The 18,389-nt window shown below is 48.5% G+C and overlaps 1 protein-coding gene across 1 annotated transcript; it reads right to left on the bottom strand.

Annotated features, from left to right (window-relative positions):
* Window positions 1–10,145: 10,145 nt before the first annotated feature.
* On the bottom strand, window positions 10,146–12,090 carry LOC142302677 (E3 ubiquitin-protein ligase TRIM39-like). Its single transcript, XM_075343778.1, has one exon. The coding sequence runs from the start codon at window positions 12,088–12,090 to the stop codon at window positions 10,462–10,464; it is 1,629 nt and encodes a 542-aa protein (XP_075199893.1). The 3' UTR covers window positions 10,146–10,461.
* Window positions 12,091–18,389: the final 6,299 nt, after the last annotated feature.

Genomic DNA, 18,389 nt, shown 5'->3' with positions numbered 1-18,389 from the left:
TTAGGGGCAGCATCAGGGCCAGGTTACTTGGGTGGGAGAGAGCGGAAACCGTGACCGTACACCGTTGAAACGTTAAAAGTAAATGTGCCTCCCGTCTTGGGAAGAATTTATTAAAAATGTTATTCATGTTATGTTTAACCCTGTTATCCCTTTTACAGAAAAATAAAACCGGTGTAGGACGGCAGCCCGCGGACGGTCTGCGTTTTGCTAAGGGGGAATGTGTCGCCCTGGGCAAGCCAGGGGTCACAGGTCACAACACCACCACACCCCACATCCCAGGTAGGCACACCTAAGCTGAACCAAAAATCCTTGTTGCCTTCCTCCAGGAGTCTGATGATGCACACCAGGGGGTGGGCCAGGCGGTTGGCTCCGCCCACCAAGGAGCTCACAACTCTGGAGGCGGGAAAACCAGGCAGATAGACCCGGGCAGGGGAAGAGTGAAGTCCAGTGAAGGGCTAGAGTAAACAACAGAAAAGTGGAAAAGGAGGAAAGCAAGAAGTGGTGACAGAGCAGAGAGTGTGCAAGCCTGAGAGCCCAGCTTTGTGTAGGGCCAGAACAGCAAGGTCAGCGACGGCGGTGACTGTCCGGAGGGGGGCCGTTTGGAAGTTCCTGGAAGGACCCCGGTGGCTGTGTGCCCGGTGGTCTGGAGCAGTGTTCCGAAAGACAGTCAGCACCAAGGCAGGGGCCTCTCGGACCCCGGCAAGGCTAGGAGTCGCCAAATTTGCCGAATCCGTCAGTGACGGGGACGCAGATCCCCCAACAACCAAGACCCGATAGAAGGCAACAGCCCAACCCGTACAATGGAGACACCGCCACCGCCAGGGCACCAGTCTCTGAGGGCCAGCGCCTGCGGGCAAAGTGTAGTGCTCCTCCGGCCCAGCTTGAAGCCGGGGAGCGGGTTACCGGTGGGGACCCATCGCAACCAATCGTACATACAGGTGCAAGGAAGAGGGACATCACCGTCACCTACCGGGAAAGCAAAGCAGCCGTCCGTGGGACCGTCTTACCAGCCGTTTGGTTTACCGTACAAACTGTGTCCAAGTCTCAGGCTGAGTGAGTACCACAGTGCCGCAAGGCACAGCGCTGCCCCCGCGTCCCTGCGCCCACCAGGCCCTGCACCTCCCAAGCCATCACCGGGCCCCGGGATCACCAACCCCTACCCACGGAGGGGCAACACAACACCTGGCTGCTCCCCTTCACCATCCCCGGGATCCCCGCATCGAGCAGCGGTGGTGCTACACATCACCACAACCGTGGGTGGCGTCACGGACATTATCCCAACACCCCAAAACCCCCTTTCACTCACGGGCGAGGAGCGCCGCTCGAAGAAACCCCCGGGATCCGGCCTACGGCTCGAGCCACCACTGAGCAGCCGGACCCAAGCAGAGGGGGTGAGCGCGGTGTGCTGACGCCCTCCTCCCCGCCCGCAACATTAGGATTGTTTCACAGCCTCCCCTCTGGTTCCTCAGGAGGTACCAAAAACCCCTCGATCTTTCAGAATGCCAGGTCCGAGGAGGTGTTGTTAGTTGTGTTATTAGGGTATTTCCAAGTCTCTGCAGGAACCGGTTGGGTGCAGGTGCTGCGTTTCATCTAGCTAGTGCTTTCTTTCTTCTGTTACCCGTGTAAGTGTGTGACCACGTTCATTACACTTACGTTCTCTAGTTTCTTAAGTTATAGCTGCAGGATCAGACCAGAGACTGTCAGTGACATCTGCTCATCGTGCCTAGGGATCGCACTTTTTACCCTGTCCTAATGTGCTTAATCAGGACAGAGACTCTCAGCTTGTTTTCTCATTATCATCCTTTTATTGGTCAGGTAATGATTAATCCTCAAAGGATGCCGCCTGAAGTCCCTTGTGTTTTCTAGAAATAATGACAAGAAAACTTGCCTTCTGAACACAGTAATTATCTTAAAGGTGGTGGGTTCTGATAAGACATGTTCTGCTGTAAGCTCTCAAATGGTAATCACACAAAGGAATTGTCTCTGTTTCCTTCCACTGTGTGTATTCTTCAACCGCTGCCTGATAATATATATCCTTGTACAAAAAAATATGTTGATAAGAGAAGTATAATGTGCCGCGCTGGCAAAACCAGGGTGTCACAGAGGTCTGCATCCATGTTTTGGTGCAGATCTCACTCTCCCTTGGGGAGTTTCCCACACCAATACACACCAGCCAATCAGGCCCCACTCGCCCCCTCCTCAGGAAAATGGGAGGGGGGAGAGAGGAACTTGATGAGCGCAGAGTTTGAGCTGTAGTCAGTCTGTAGGAGGAGAGAGGGCTGGAAGCAGCCCCTGTGTGGGGCTAGGAGAAGTGGCAGGGAGGGCCTCAGGAATAGGCCAGCCGCTTCCTGTGTACGGAGCAGACACAGACACAGACACCAGGCAGGAGAAAAACACCCGAATTACTCACACGGGTGTGGGACCCGTCCTCACAGCATCCAGCCGTGGGTACCAGTTACCAGCAACTTGGTTAATTCTAGACTCGTGTCAGTTATTGCTTATACTGTGAGTACTCCTGCACCACCCGGTCCAAGCTGTGGACTGCACCCGTTATTCCCCAATCCATCACACCGGGGTCCCGGGACATCAACACCCTACCCGTGGAGGGAAAATCACCACCTTGCTGCCCATTACCATCCCCAGGATCCTGTGACCAGCAGCGGCGGTGCTCCATTACCTCACCGCACACCACAGGTGGCATCACGGAATATAGACTACCAAATCTCCCCTGTATATAATGCCCCTTTTGTTGTGGTGCCTGGGATAACAGACCGGGTCATGCCACCGTGATACCCTCGGAAGTGACCCCTTGGCCCGGATCTGAGTACCCCCTATCCCTGGGTGGCACAAATTGGCGTCACGAACAGGATTGAACCCATCCACTTGTCGCGTCCGTCAGCGGCGTCCCGCTGAGGAAAAGTCCCGAAGTCCGCCATTTTAGCCGCCATTTTAGGCACCAAAAACAACAGCTTGGCGCCTTCTTCCCCGAGCGGTGGGCGCAAAAAAGAGACTCCGCCCCCTGAGAAAGCGGGCGGAAGTGAAGCTCCGGAAGCAAAAGAGAGACTTTAAAAGTTGCTAGAAGGACTGCTCTCGAGTACCAAGGGGGACCAGCAGGAAGGGACTGCAGTTCATGTAACCAGGACTGTAAAGGCAGGGATGCCAGGACTTTGCCTAATTCCATTCCTGGACAAGGGAGCCACAATCCCGATGACATCTCACCCGGCTCTGGCGGTCTGCCCGGCCGCAACGGTGATGACGTCGGCTCCGGCAGTCCGCCTGGCCGCAACGGTGATGACACCCGACCAGAAGTCTGCGCCAGATGCGGCGTCAGCCGCTCACAGGTACCCCATCCCGGCTGTGGAGCAGCCGGAGTGCACCTGCAGAGAGGAGGAGCAGGCCACTGAGCGATGGGGCACTCAGCAGTTAGCGAGGCCAGTTGTAGCCGGCGCCGAGGGCATCCGAGTGGGCCTGGCTCCTGAGCAGGAGGCGGAGCACGGAACCCGTGCCCCATACTGGGAGCGGCGGCAGCAGCAGCGGTACCGGAACATGGACGGCTACCCGCAAGTTGACAGTTAAAAGTTGAACGTTTTAAAATGTTTTAAGGACCCGCTGCTACAAAAACCCGTGTTCCTTTGTTGAACGTCCCTGAGTTCCCCGCAGGATGCCATCCGGTATGCCGAGTGGAAGGAGCCGAACCCTGCCCGACTTGTTGAACGCCGCCGGGGTCTGAGCCTCGGTGGGTGCCATCAGGGGTCGGAGCCCCTGGTGGAGGACGGTAAGAAGTTAATGGAGTGAGGACAGTTCTTGTTTACAGAGCCCGGTTAACCGTACCCGCACTGCAGGCAGTGGAAGATGGGGTCTTTATGGACAGTGTCACCATGAGTGAAGTGGCATTGGGGACCCGTGCTGCCCTGTGGTGGACTGTGGGAAAGTTACCGAGAAAGCTGCGTTGGCAGCAGAGTTTACACTTTACAGTTTGAGCAAACGTACCTCCCGATGTGGGAAGATGCATGTTTGTAATGTTTAACTTTTCTTTTTTCCCATTTAATAAATGCAGGTAGCTGGACAGCCCGCGGACGGTCTGTATTTTACCAAGGGGGAGTGTGCCGCCCTGGCAAAACCAGGGTGTCACAGAGGTCTGCATACATCTTTATGGTGCAGAGCTCACTCTCCCTTGGGGAGTTTCCCACACCAATACACACCAGCCAATCAGGCCCCACTCGCCCCCCCCTCAGGAAAATGGGAGGGGGGAGAGAGGAGCTTGGTGAGAGCAGAGTTTGAGCTGTAGTCAGTCTGAAGGAGAAGAGAGGGCTGGAAGCAGCCCCTGTGTGGGGCTAGGAGAAGTGGCAGTGAGGGCCTCAGGAATAGGCCAGCCGCTTCCTGTGTACGGAGCAGACACAGACACAGACACCAGGCAGGAGAAAAACACCCGAATTACACACGGGTGTGAGACCCGTCCTCACAGCAGCCGGCCGTGGGCACCAGTTACCAGCAACTTGGTTAATTCTAGACTCGTGTCAGTTATTGCTTATACTGTGAGTACTCCTGCACCACTTGGTCCAAGCCGTGGACTGCACCCGTTACTCCCCAATCCATCACACTGGGGTCCCGGGACATCAACACCTTACCCGTGGAGAGAAAATCACCACCTTGCTGCCCATTACCATCCCCGGGATCCTGTGACCGGCAGCGGCGATGCTCCATTACCTCACCGCACACCACGGGTGGCGTCACGGAACATAGACTACCAAATCTCCCCTGTATATAATGCCCCTTTTGTTGTGGTGCCTGGGATAACAGACCGGGTCACGCCACCTTGATACCCTCGGAAGTGACCCCTTGGCCCGGATCTGAGTACCCCCTATCCCTGGGTGGCACATATATATTATGTACAAACATTATATTATTGTATAGACTTGGGCCACAATGTTGATCAGAGTCTAGGTCATTGTGAAGGCATGCTCTAGTCTAAAGACATCAGACTCCATATCGGCATGTGGATTGATTGTATATAATTGGGGAAGACTGATGCGGGCTTCACACGGTACGATCTATCGTGCGATTTGCACGAGCGATCGTACCCGCCCCCGTCGTTTGTGCGTCACGGGCAATTAGTTGCCTGTGGCGCACAAAGTCGTTAAACCCCCGTCACACGTACTTACCTGCTGAGCGACCTCGCTGTGGGCGGCGAACATCCACTTCCTGAAGGAGGAGGGACGTTCGGCATCACAGCGACGTCACACAGCCGCCGGCCAATAGAAGCGGAGGGGCGGAGATGAGCGGGACGTAACATCCCGCCCACCTCCTTCCTTCCTTCCGCATTGCTGGCGGGAGCCGCGGGATGCAGGTAAGCTGTGTTCATCGTTCCCTGGGTGTCACACGGAGCGATGTGTGCTGCCCCGGGTACGATGAACAACCGGCGCCATTAAAAATAAACAATGTTTTAAAAATAAGCGACGAGTACACGACTCACAATTTGTGAGCGATTCTGCGTCGCTCGGAGGTGTCACACGAAACGACGTCGCAAGCGATGCCGGATGTGCGTCACGAAAACCGTGACCCCGACGATGCATCGCGCGATAGCTCGTCTCGTGTGACGCCCGCATGAGAGTGAGATGCTGAGCTAAGTAAAAGTGAAGAGTAGCCCTTGATACCGTAGTTAGTGAACCACCCCAGCGTAGAGTAACGAAGGACACATATACACCACCTAAAATCCGGCAATACAGAGACTTTCTGTTTGCCAAAAACAGTGAATTTGGTCAGAATATGCCCGTGTTGACTCCCGTGAAAAAGACAGTAAAGTGATGCAGTGAGGGCATGAGTGGAGACTGGCACTCAGTGTCCGCTACCTTTAGTGTTATCTGTAAAGTCTGTGTTCTCTATGAGCCTGTTATCTCTTGTGAAATCATTGAACCCGCCATGCCAGTTACCTCTTTTTGGGTAAACCACAGTTTCAGTTATCTATGTTTCTGTCTGTGTTTGTGACATCTTTGAGTTTTGTTCCAGATAAACCACTCAGATGGCCAAGTAAGAAATAACCCCCCTGCCCTCACATACCAACCTTTTAGAAAAGCAGAAATCGTTGGTTGTGTAATATGTAGCGTTGGGGTTGACATATGTGAGGCAAATCCCGGGATATGAAGATGAATTATGACTCCAGTCATAATCTCTCATCACTCCCTGGCAGTGCCCCCCTCCCTTCTTGGTCTCAATGTCCAGCATCTGTGAAGGTGTTACACCTCCATGGCCATGTCCTGTGATATGGAAATGAGGTGGTGTGGGAACAATGGACACAGGATGACTCCCTGCCGTCACCCTGTAACAAGAGTTGTATCTCATTAGCAAGGCTATGGAAATAGCCAGACAGAACGACTCCAGTAAAAAATGGTTCATATCTCGCAAGCCATATTTCCGATAAATATGGCAACCATAAAAATGGTGTCTCCGCATGCAGACGAGGCCGGCACACCCTTTTTATGGGAGCAGGACATTGGGAAATGCCCCAGGCGTGATATCAGCCAATGGGGAACTGGCAGACAGGTCATGAGTCCCCTCGTTCTGTAGCTAAATTCATAACTGTCACAATGAGAGCATTGGCGTCTGCCTACGACGCTCCCAGGCAAAGTTATGGCCACTATCCCCTTTGCTGGATAATTCTGATCCATGCAGGGGGAGTGGCAGTGCTTCCCTGTGAGGTCACTAAGGTAGGAGGGGACCTGGATTTGGCCAGGTTGATAACCCTACTTCGGCCATTTTCCAGTGGTCTTTTCGCTGGGGGCACGTGTAGGAAACATCTGCGGGAGTTCCTAGAAACCTGGTCTACAGCGCCCCCCTGTGGCCAGACGCACAAGGTAACTGATTGAATTGCATACCTGTTGTAAACCATGCTTTATCTGTAACTGTACTCTGACATATGTATATTCTGTAGATTCCCTATTGTATATATTGTAGTTTCTAGTGTGCTTTAGGCTGATTAAATTATATAATTAATCTTGGGCTGTTCTGTTATCTCGATCTTGAATCCCACGTCTGTGTGTTCGGCTAATAGTTACCGTAAATCGGTTGGTGGCAGCGAATTGTGCCAAGGATTATTGTGGGGAGGCCAGTGAGATTCGGGGAGATTTTATATATTCCGCCCGCGGAGGTCGGGGGAATATATACCTTACTCTCACCGGGGACCCTTCAATAATCGGCATAAGTAGTATAGCGGCCTCCTTGCTTATTGTCGGGCAATTCCATAATTGGCCTGACTATAAGAGGGGCGCTAGAGAGCGCGTCACGTGCTCTGTCTGTCGGTCGGGAGGTATAAAGGAGGGGTGACCCCCACTTGTTACCCCCCGATTGTGACGTACTGGTAGCCAGCGCGGGGGATTTCTGAGTGACCCCCCCGGTGGTTTGTGACAACATATAATTGGTGTAGCCTGTACAGCTGCACAGGGGCTTAAGAGATAGGGGGTCCCATTTCCGTATCCAAAAGCAGGTAAAATTTTGCCTTACAATAAGCTATTAGACTGCAAAGAGCCCATAAACTTAGGGGTGAGATTCAGCCAATTCTCTCCAGTTCGGGGGAACCAGCTGTTACAATTACCGCTGGTTCCCTGAACCGGCAAGAAGTGGTACCCCAATGCAGTTCTATAGACTGGGGGCCCACCGGTTCCTACTAAATGTGCGTCTTCAAACCCACATTCATTAGTAATATGGCTTTTGGCACTGCAGTAATTAAAAAGGCGGCTGGCCTATCAGACATCGGCAGCTGACGTCAGCGTGCACGTTGCACGTGCATGGCAGTGACTTTATATGTTAATGTGCCCGCCAACGTGAGCTGGACAGCTGCTGGTTTCTTGTGATGGAGCAAGAAAATAGAAGAGGACACCATGGGTGAGTGAAAAAGGTAAGAATAATCTTTTGTGTGTGCGTGTTTGTGTTGCAGAGGGGACCGGGACACAGCTAACAAGGATGAGGGACGTAACGCTGATAACAAGGAACATAAAGGCCTGGATGGGTGATAGAGGGACCAGAATGAGAGACATAAGGGCCAGGATAGGTGACATAGGGGCCCACGATGAGGGATATATGGCCAAGATGGGGGAAATAAGTTCCAGGATGGGGCCGTCCTGGTCCCTCATGTCACCCATCCTGGGCCCTTTTGTCCCCAATCCAGGTCCCATATGTCACATACGGGTCTAGAATGGGTGACATAAGGGCCCAGGATAGGGAACATACGGGCCCAGCATAAGGTGCATTATTAGAGGAAGGGGCCAGGACAAAGCACATTTTTACAGGAAGGGACACATTAAGGGGCCAGGATGGGTGACATAATTACTGTATGTGAGCCAGAATGAGGAATATAGATTATTGGTCTATATTGGCAAGTGAGGGACATAATTACTGGACTGGTCACGGTGTGGTGGTATTTGTCCCTTGTATGTTGTATTATTCAATTACTTTGTAGCGATAAGATGTGATCTGGTCACGGTGCGGCTGTATTTTTAACCTATAAGTGGTATTTGGTCACTATGTGTTTGTAATATGTCTGGTGACAGTGTAATGGAATTTGTCCGCTTTATGTGGTATTATTCAGTCACCATGTGGTGGTAATATGTGGTCTGATCACATCATACATATTTGGCCTGTGACTGCTAAGGCCACAGATTTGGTGCAACACACAGTTGAGGTGACAAATGGACAGGAGGTCGTCTTTTCCAATTTGAGCAGGGATCCTTTAGTGCTAATTTTCAAAACTTGTAGAAAACCCTCTAAAACAGTACGCCAAGCAAAGAAGTGACTGAAAGAACATGGACCTGGCAGGAGGCGCTGAGACTATACAGTACATATTCTTACACAGGGGCCCTTTTTTGTCTACGTCCACCAGTACGTAGCGTGGTTCAAATTCCCGTGTCTTATATGGTGTGGGAAAGAGTTGCATTAGATTTGAGATGAGTGGCCGGTTTCTTCCAAGGGCAGTGCCCAACGTACCCTTGGTTTGTGTCTGCTATTGCATTCTCATAGCTCGTTCAGATGACCATATAAATGGCAAGAGTCCTATCTGATTGTTTAGCAGATAGCACACTGACCCATGTAATTCAAGGAGGCAAATGGCCGAGCAACATTCTGAGGTTTGACTCTGAAATAGGATGGGACTCAGCCATCCAAGTTTAAGGGTTCAAGAAAAAAAATCAGATGTCACAGTATGTGTAGAGGGAAGTGTACATGTACATACACTGATATTATTGGGTGACACTTCCCTCTACAGTATGGCATCCGATATTTACAGATACATTACAATTCTGTAATATAGGAAACTCAAAATGGTCCTGTAAATGATTAATAGCTGCTACCGTTAAAAAAACGGACCACACACGGGGGACAAGTGAGAAAAAAATCATCTGACTTTTCAGGATGAAAATTGGGTCTATTTTTTATCTTGTTGTGTGAGCCTAGCCTAAGAATGAGACCCGCTACCAGAACAGAGACATCGGGATCAAAGTGACTTTGTTTGCCTCATTGTAGTAAATGGCTCCTTTGGGGTTTTGTTATGGGTTCCATCTGAATCCCGTTTTTTAGGGCTTCAGATGAAATCTCAAACATGTGGTCCAAAGGGATGTGAACCAAAACCTATAGGTAAGCTGCGTACCACCAACACATGATGAAAAAAACAGGTATGATTTTCATTTTATGTATAAAATTAGTTCATGCTTCCCTTAAAGGGGCTGTCCACCCTTGATTACATTTTTGGCAGTCCGTGCAGCTTTCCAAATCCCAACATTGTGTAGTGTACACACTGGTAGAATTCCGCTCTGGTTACCAATTCCATTGGTCATCGTGCGGCCACAAGTATGTAATTTGCATACTTGAGGACATGTGCCGACTAAAGTCTCAGCTGCTTCATTCCATGTTCTATGGAGTAAAGCGGCTGAGACTTTTTGACCACGCGTCCGCAAGTATACAAATCGCATATTGGTAGTTGAGTGACAACCACTGAAAATAACAAGTGGGGTCAAATCCCAACAGTATATACAATACACATCGTTAAGATTCGACAAACTGAGCAACTTGCCGAAAATTTACTAGGGAGTGGTCAACCCCCTTATAATGTAATTTTAGGAATTTGGTAACTATGGTCGAGAACCAGGTAGACATGTAGCTAAATAATAAAGCATGTTTAATAACCAATCAATTAAAATTAACATAATTAGTTGAAATCAGCAATTGTTATATAGAGATAATATTACTCAGGTCGGACTATTGATTACAGATGTTTACATTTTTTGTCTCTTCGTGATAGAGTATCCATACTGGGGTAAGAAATGATCGAGAATAACAAGCAAAAAAATGAAGACCCCTGGATTAAATTTAGCCCCTCGTGATCCGAAGGCTCCACCAACCAGTTTCTTCTTCCTGTGATGTCACCAGTCTCTGGGTGGACTTCTTTTATGAAAATGGTTCCTCACATTTTTCACCTCATATCTTTATAAAACCTTTATATACACATAATGCAGCATGAAGGGGCTCGGTGAAGGCAGCAATGAAGGTGTATAAGTGTCTGATGGGGTCACACAGCTCATAAAAGGACAGCTGCCCGGCCTCATAATCCAGACAGATCCTGACTCCATGACCAGAAATCTGGTGAGGTAATGGGATCTTCGTTATGTCATGTATCACCGAATACTGATTATTACACACCCTCCCTCCATATAAACACCAGGACTTATTATTATCTCCAATGTATGCCTGACCCCCCTTCCGGTCTATACTGGGGTAACACATCCCCACCCTCCATAATCCTGATCGACATGTTTCCACATCCCAGTAATGTCGTCCTGAGGTAAATCCCCTCCCGCTCATCACCTGAGGACAATCCTGAAATCTCTCCGCTGTTTCTAGACGATTCTGCCATATATTTGTCCACAACACAGTTTTCAGGTCTTTTGACATACAGAGATGATTATCAGCCGTGTTTACATTCAGTACTATGTCCTCAGGATCCTGTACATAGAAGGTCCCATTTATACCCCTTATTATATTAGACAATGTGTGTGATATGCGTGAGACCAGCTCCGCACCCCGATCTCCTCCATCATCTCCCCCTGTGTCCTCATCACCTCCATCATGTCCCCCTGTGTCCTCATCAACTCCATCATGTCCCTCTGTGTCCTCATCACCTCCATCCGCCTCAAGATCACACAAGTCATCGGTGTCTGGATCCTGTAAGACGGTCAATGGATCAGTCATGTTACACAGCTCCTCAATGTGTCTCATCTTCCTGGACAGCTCGTCCTTCTTTATTTCCAGCTTCTGAATCATATCAGACAGTGACAGTGACTCCTGCTCTTCCCGTCTGGAGATCTCACTCAGGAGCCTCTTCTCCAGGTCATCCAGCCGTCTTCGGATATCTATAAACACAGCAATGACTTTCTCTGCATCTCCAGCTGCTTTTACTTGAGCTTTTCTCCTGCGTTCCTCCAGACACTGAACTTTTTTCTTAGTCTCCTTCCTCTTTGTGGTCAGAATCTGGAGAACATCACTTAGTTTCTTCTTCTTCTTCTCAGAGGCGTCATCCAGCATCTCCACCCGGTGTCCCCGATGTTCTCCGACCAAACTGCAGGACACACAGATACAGACTGAGTCCTTAGTACAATAGTACTTTAAAATTTCCTTATGGAGAGAACATTTCCAGTTCTCAAGAGAAGTGGTGGTTTCAGTTAGGGCGTGCTCCGGTCCTTTGCTGTGAACTCTCAGGTGATCATCACACAGAGAAGCCTCACACAGTAGACAGGATCTAACAGCCGGTACAGGAGAGTGAATACAGTAAGTGCAGTGGATCCCGGTGATCTCCTCCTGTTGTGGCTGAGTAGACAGGAAACATTCTGAAACATTACGTAGAGTTATGTTCTTCATCAGCGCCGGACGTTCTTGAAACTCCTCTCTGCATTCAGGACAGGAATAAACTCCAGACTCGACCTGTGCATCCAGCACACGATCAATACAGACCCGGCAGAAGTTGTGTCCACATCTCAGGGTTATAGGATCTGTATAAATGTTCAGGCAGATGGAACAGTCCAGCTCATGTCTTACATCAGTAGATGCCATAGCTGACAGCATTTAAAAGTGAAACTTGGTTCCCTACCAACTCATATAGTTTGGTTATGCCTTCCTACTTGAGGGCAGGGTCATCATTAGGTATATTTCTTTACCGTATGAACACTTTTGATTTGTTGTTCTAATTTTGTAATACTACACAATACATCTGTGACGCTAAAGGGGGCTTTACATGCTATGACATCGCTAATGCGAACTCGTTGGGGTCACGGAATTGGTGATGCACATCCGGCCGCATTAGAGATGCCGTTGCATGTGACACCTATGAGCGATTTTGCATCGTTGCAAAAACGTGCAAAATCGCTCATCGGTGACATGGGGGTCCATTCTCAAAAATCGTTACTGCAGCAGTAACGAAGTTGTTCCTCGTTCCTGCGGCAGCACACATCGCTCCGTGTGACGCCGCAGGAACGAGGAAGCTCTCCTTACCTGCCTCCCGGCCGCAATGCGGAAGGAAGGAGGTGGGCGGGATGTTACGTCCCGCTCATCTCCGCCCCTCCGCTTCTATTGGGCGGTGGTTCAGTGACGTAGCTGTGACGCTGAACGAACCGCCCCCTTAGAAAGGAGGCGGTTCGCCGGTCACAGCGACGTCGCTGGGCAGGTAAGTAGTGTGACGGGTCTGGGCGATGTTGTGCGGCACGGGCAGCGATTTGCCCGTGTCGCACAACAGATGGGGGCGGGTACCCACGCTAGCGATATCGGTACTGATATCGCAGCATGTAAAGCGGCCTTGAGTCACTACTTATGGGCAACCTGTGAGGCAGAATGTAATGCCAAGTCACAACTCATGGACACGGATAAACCGTGAGGCATGGAAGTGAGGAGGTTTGGGGTCAGATACCAAGAGAGCACATCATAAACAGAGGGATAAGACAAAGGAGTAATCAGGTCACAATCCATGGTCAGAACTCCATGAAAGCAGTGGATCAAGTCAAAGGGGCTAAGCAAAACGGATGGTCAAAGCCAATGTTGGAGAGCAAGAGATCAGAAAACCAGACCACTATAAACAAGGCACACACCATTGAGCTAAGGCTAAAACTGGCAATAGCCTGACCACAGTCTGTCAGCTAAAGAGCCAGAATTGCTCAGAACGGGAGACACCTGGAAGAAACTCAGCATACCCCTGTCCTAATCGGGCAACTGGACTGCCATTCACAATACAGACAGCCTAGTATGCCCCAGCCACAGGTAGTACGGCCGAGCTGTCACACACACAACTGATAGCTCACCCCGCCACTGAACCTATAGGATGACTGAGCTGTCACTCACTGAGTCCAGGACACATTAAATGTCAAAATCAATATCTACTATTTACTAGTAAAGAGATTAAGAATAATCATATCATTTGTTCCAGTAAACACTCAATTACATTTGTAACCAAGGGTCACTCAAGGCAATTACATTGGACCTGGGGGTTTAGTGGATTAATAAATTGGAGAAAGAGGGTGTTTTTTTTGTATTGTATTTTAGATACAGGATTTTTTTGGTGTTCGTGTTTTCTTTCTTTTTACTTACAGGGTTAGTAATGGGGGGTGTCTTATAAATGCCCCCCATTACTAATCTGGGTTTTGATTGCAGCTGTCATTTGTTGACAAATGACCGCTGGCATTCATTAACCCCTTATATTACCCCAATTGCAACCACATCAGGGCAATTGGGCTGAGCCAGGTAAAGTTCCATTATTGTTGTATCAAATGGATGTGACAAATCTGGGCAGCTGAAGGCTGCTATTTTTAGGCTGGGGAGGGCAAATAACCATGGGCCTACCCAGCCTGAGAATACCAGCCCCCAGCTGTCGGCTTTATCTTGGCTAATTATGAAAACTGGGGGGACCGCATGTTGTTTTTACATTATTTACATAATTAAATAAAAGCCTCATTGGGTCCCTTGTATTTTTATACACAGCCAAGATAACTCACACGACACTGGGGACTGCAACCTGTAGCTGTCTGCTTTATCTGTGTTGGGTATCAATATATACGGGATTGAAATAGACCAGGTGAGTGCTGCTGAGAGCAGTTCTACTATTCATATGTGAGGCCGTATGGCACATTTTATAAAAATATTTTAGTGTAGGACTGCCTCTAATGAGATTTGCCGTGACGTGGCGAGGCAGCTCAAGAAATTGCAATTTTTTGCCAAAAATCTCAAAATTTTTATAATAAGTACAGTTTGGAATGTTTAGTGCTGAAGTGCACATTTGGTGCTGGCTTTTTGTTTTTTCTTCATTGAATTGGTCGGTGGTTGACCTCCACCTTGCTATGCACCCCAATTTGGGATGTATTCCATCTGTCTAGATTTTGGCGGTTGGTGACTGTTCACATTGAGTCATCAGGCTTTGTCCACAGGCTATTTACTTCATGCAGCATTTGCTTGGACCTGTCCCGCCCACAGCCATGACTCAGTCATGGGTACGGGATTGAAATAGACCAGGTGAGTGCTGCTGAGAGCAGTTCTACTATTCATATGTGAGGCCGTATGGCACATTTTATAAAAATATTTTAGTGTAGGACTGCCTCTAATGAGATTTGCCGTGACGTGGCGAGGCAGCTCAAGAAATTGCAATTTTTTGCCAAAAATCTCAAAATTTTTATAATAAGTACAGTTTGGAATGTTTAGTGCTGAAGTGCACATTTGGTGCTGGCTTTTTGTTTTTTCTTCATTGAATTGGTCGGTGGTTGACCTCCACCTTGCTATGCACCCCAATTTGGGATGTATTCCATCTGTCTAGATTTTGGCGGTTGGTGACTGTTCACATTGAGTCATCAGGCTTTGTCCACAGGCTATTTACTTCATGCAGCATTTGCTTGGACCTGTCCCGCCCACAGCCATGACTCAGTCATGGGTACGGGATTGAAATAGACCAGGTGAGTGCTGCTAAGAGCAGTTCTACTATTCATATGTGAGGCCGTATGGCACATTTTATAAAAATATTTTAGTGTAGGACTGCCTCTAATGAGATTTGCCGTGACGTGGCGAGGCAGCTCAAGAAATTGCAATTTTTTGCCAAAAATCTCAAAATTTTTATAATAAGTACAGTTTGGAATGTTTAGTGCTGAAGTGCACATTTGGTGCTGGCTTTTTGTTTTTTCTTCATAAAACTGGCAATAGCCTGACCACAGTCTGTCAGCTAAAGAGCCAGAATTGCTCAGAACGGGAGACACCTGGAAGAAACTCAGCATACCCCTGTCCTAATCGGGCAACTGGACTGCCATTCACAATACAGACAGCCTAGTATGCCCCAGCCACAGGTAGTACGGCCGAGCTGTCACACACACAACTGATAGCTCACCCCGCCACTGAACCTATAGGATGACTGAGCTGTCACTCACTGAGTCCAGGACACATTAAATGTCAAAATCAATATCTACTATTTACTAGTAAAGAGATTAAGAATAATCATATCATTTGTTCCAGTAAACACTCAATTACATTTGTAACCAAGGGTCACTCAAGGCAATTACATTGGACCTGGGGGTTTAGTGGATTAATAAATTGGAGAAAGAGGGTGTTTTTTTTGTATTGTATTTTAGATACAGGATTTTTTTGGTGTTCGTGTTTTCTTTCTTTTTACTTACAGGGTTAGTAATGGGGGGTGTCTTATAAATGCCCCCCATTACTAATCTGGGTTTTGATTGCAGCTGTCATTTGTTGACAAATGACCGCTGGCATTCATTAACCCCTTATATTACCCCAATTGCAACCACATCAGGGCAATTGGGCTGAGCCAGGTAAAGTTCCATTATTGTTGTATCAAATGGATGTGACAAATCTGGGCAGCTGAAGGCTGCTATTTTTAGGCTGGGGAGGGCAAATAACCATGGGCCTACCCAGCCTGAGAATACCAGCCCCCAGCTGTCGGCTTTATCTTGGCTAATTATGAAAACTGGGGGGACCGCATGTTGTTTTTACATTATTTACATAATTAAATAAAAGCCTCATTGGGTCCCTTGTATTTTTATACACAGCCAAGATAACTCACACGACACTGGGGACTGCAACCTGTAGCTGTCTGCTTTATCTGTGTTGGGTATCAATATATGGGAGATCTAAAGCCATATGATTTATTTATTTATTTTTACACTCCAGTAGGGGACATAAACAGCCTCTATGAGGGCAACCAATCAAAGATGCCAGCACACCATCAGTGTGACTTCAACCAATCAGAGATACTGTCACAGACACAGGCGGGGAAAGAAGTGAATATGTATGAGATGTGATGAGTGAACCCAGAAACAGTGTGACAGCTGCGCATGCTGAGACTGGCAAGTAATTCCCTCATCAAACATCTCCGCCCTCACCGCTCATCATACAGCACCACTATCCTAGCCAAAGTTATAATAATAGAAGAAAAGCAATAGTCCAACTGCGAACAGTTACCAAACAAAGCCGAATATTGCAGATTTTTGAGAAAAGTGCTCGGGTTTCCAAACACGAATCTGAATAAGGAAAGCTCGTGCCGAATTTAAGATTGGCGACTTTTTTCGAAGATGTTCACTCATTTCTAGTGAGAAAACTGGGCGAGGATAATTCCTCTTCCCTGTTGACCCTGCCAGGTTCCGTGTTGTGGTGATACCCAGTTCTGTGATACACCCCTCTTGGATTCAAGATCGGCAGAAAGTTTCCTGCCGCAAACCGTGGAGGATCGGTATCGGATTCTTTGATGGTGACGTCCGTCGATGGAATGGCCTTATCCGACTTTCTGTTGCAAAGACTTAGAGAGAATCACCTACCGTATATGCCAAATTTGAGAAATGCATTTCTGAATAGTCTTTACTTCTTTTCTTATGCTATATCACCTCAGTCACCGGAATCAAGATAGATCCTGATAAATTGTCAACAATTATGAAATGGCTTCATCGGTCTGGCATTCAAGCATTTCAACATTTTTTTAGGAATTGTTACTTACTTTACCCAGTTAATTCCTTATTTATCATCTCTTACAGCTCCAATCTGAGCCATCCATGACCTGCAAGATTACCAACCCAAAGATTTTGAATGTGGAGGCTGAGACAGGAATAGCCCGGACTGCTGCCCCAAAGGGGCTCAAGGGAGGGCAGCATGACTACGAGGGATGCCAGGCCATAGGGTTAATAAGGGGTTAATGGTGAAAGTTAGTTTGAGCGGGAAATTGGGGGGTGGAACTAAGGGGCAGTTAGGATTAGGGGTCAGTGTGATTGGTCAGGGGGTGGTGCTGCTGGGGGGTCGTATATAGGTCAGGTCAGAGGGTGGGTGGGCATTCCTACCTGGACAGTGACCGGAATCGTTCCCGCCCGCCCGCCCTGATGGTGGATTCAACATCGATGAAGAAGAGGAGGAAGATCGTACTTTGTCGCAGCGGCGGAAAGGAGGGGGGTGTCTGAAGGTGGGGGTTTGCACAGAGGAGAGGACGGAACCCAGTGCCGGAGCGGGTTACCTCTAGCGGTGCAATTGTTTGGTGAAATGGGTCCTTGCTGGGTTGAGTCTCAGCGGGACATGGTGTGGGCAACATCTGGCCTGGGCTCTCGAGTCGGTGTGTTGCGGCTGAGGGTCAGGAGGTGGGCTGATGTTGCAAGGAACAGTTTGGTTAACCTTCAGGTACCCCCCCCTCCTTTTTTCGGGTGTTCTTCAATGAAGACTTGTATTGTTATATGGCTTGTGTTTTGTTATTAATAAATGGGGCTGCTGTGGCCTTTATATCCAATGTCACGCAGTGTTTTGTGTTTATTTTAGATAAGAACCCTGGTGGGTAGGTGGGTGTTGGGTGTAAGATAAGGCCTTTAGTCAGACATTCCGGAGTCATGCATTTCTCTAGCTAAAACAGGCCTTCGCCTCTGCTCCCGAACTTCATAGGCCCGAGGTGAATAAACAATTCTTCCTGGAGGTGGATGATTTGTCTTCCAAAGCTGGAGCGATACTTCCACAGAAGTCATCCTTCGCCTGAAGGGCTTTTTCTCCAAAGCCCCTTCTTTGCTCCTGAGGGGAACTATTCAATTGGGGATAGAGAGTTAGTGGCAATAAAAATGGCTCTTTAGGAATGGCAGTAACTTTTCAAAGGGTCTATTCATCCAGTTATTATCTACACAGATCATAAGGACCTAGTCTATCTTCAGTCTGCACAGAGGCTGAATCCATGCCAAGCTAGCTGGTCTCTGTTCTTTGCTCACTTTGACTTTCTTCTTCATTGTGGACCAGCAGTCAAAAACATCAAAGCAGATGCCCTCAATAGGTCCGTTCTAGCCGCCGACTAGGAGAATGGCAAGTGTATCTTGCTGAAACGCGTTTTGTTATTAATAATAAAGCCAAATTTC

The sequence above is a fragment of the Anomaloglossus baeobatrachus genome, chromosome 4 (genome assembly GCF_048569485.1).
Source record: "Anomaloglossus baeobatrachus isolate aAnoBae1 chromosome 4, aAnoBae1.hap1, whole genome shotgun sequence".
Lineage (NCBI taxonomy): Eukaryota > Metazoa > Chordata > Amphibia > Anura > Aromobatidae > Anomaloglossus > Anomaloglossus baeobatrachus.
Note: the sequence above shows the minus strand (reverse complement) of the source record. Positions and strands in the feature narration are given on the sequence as shown.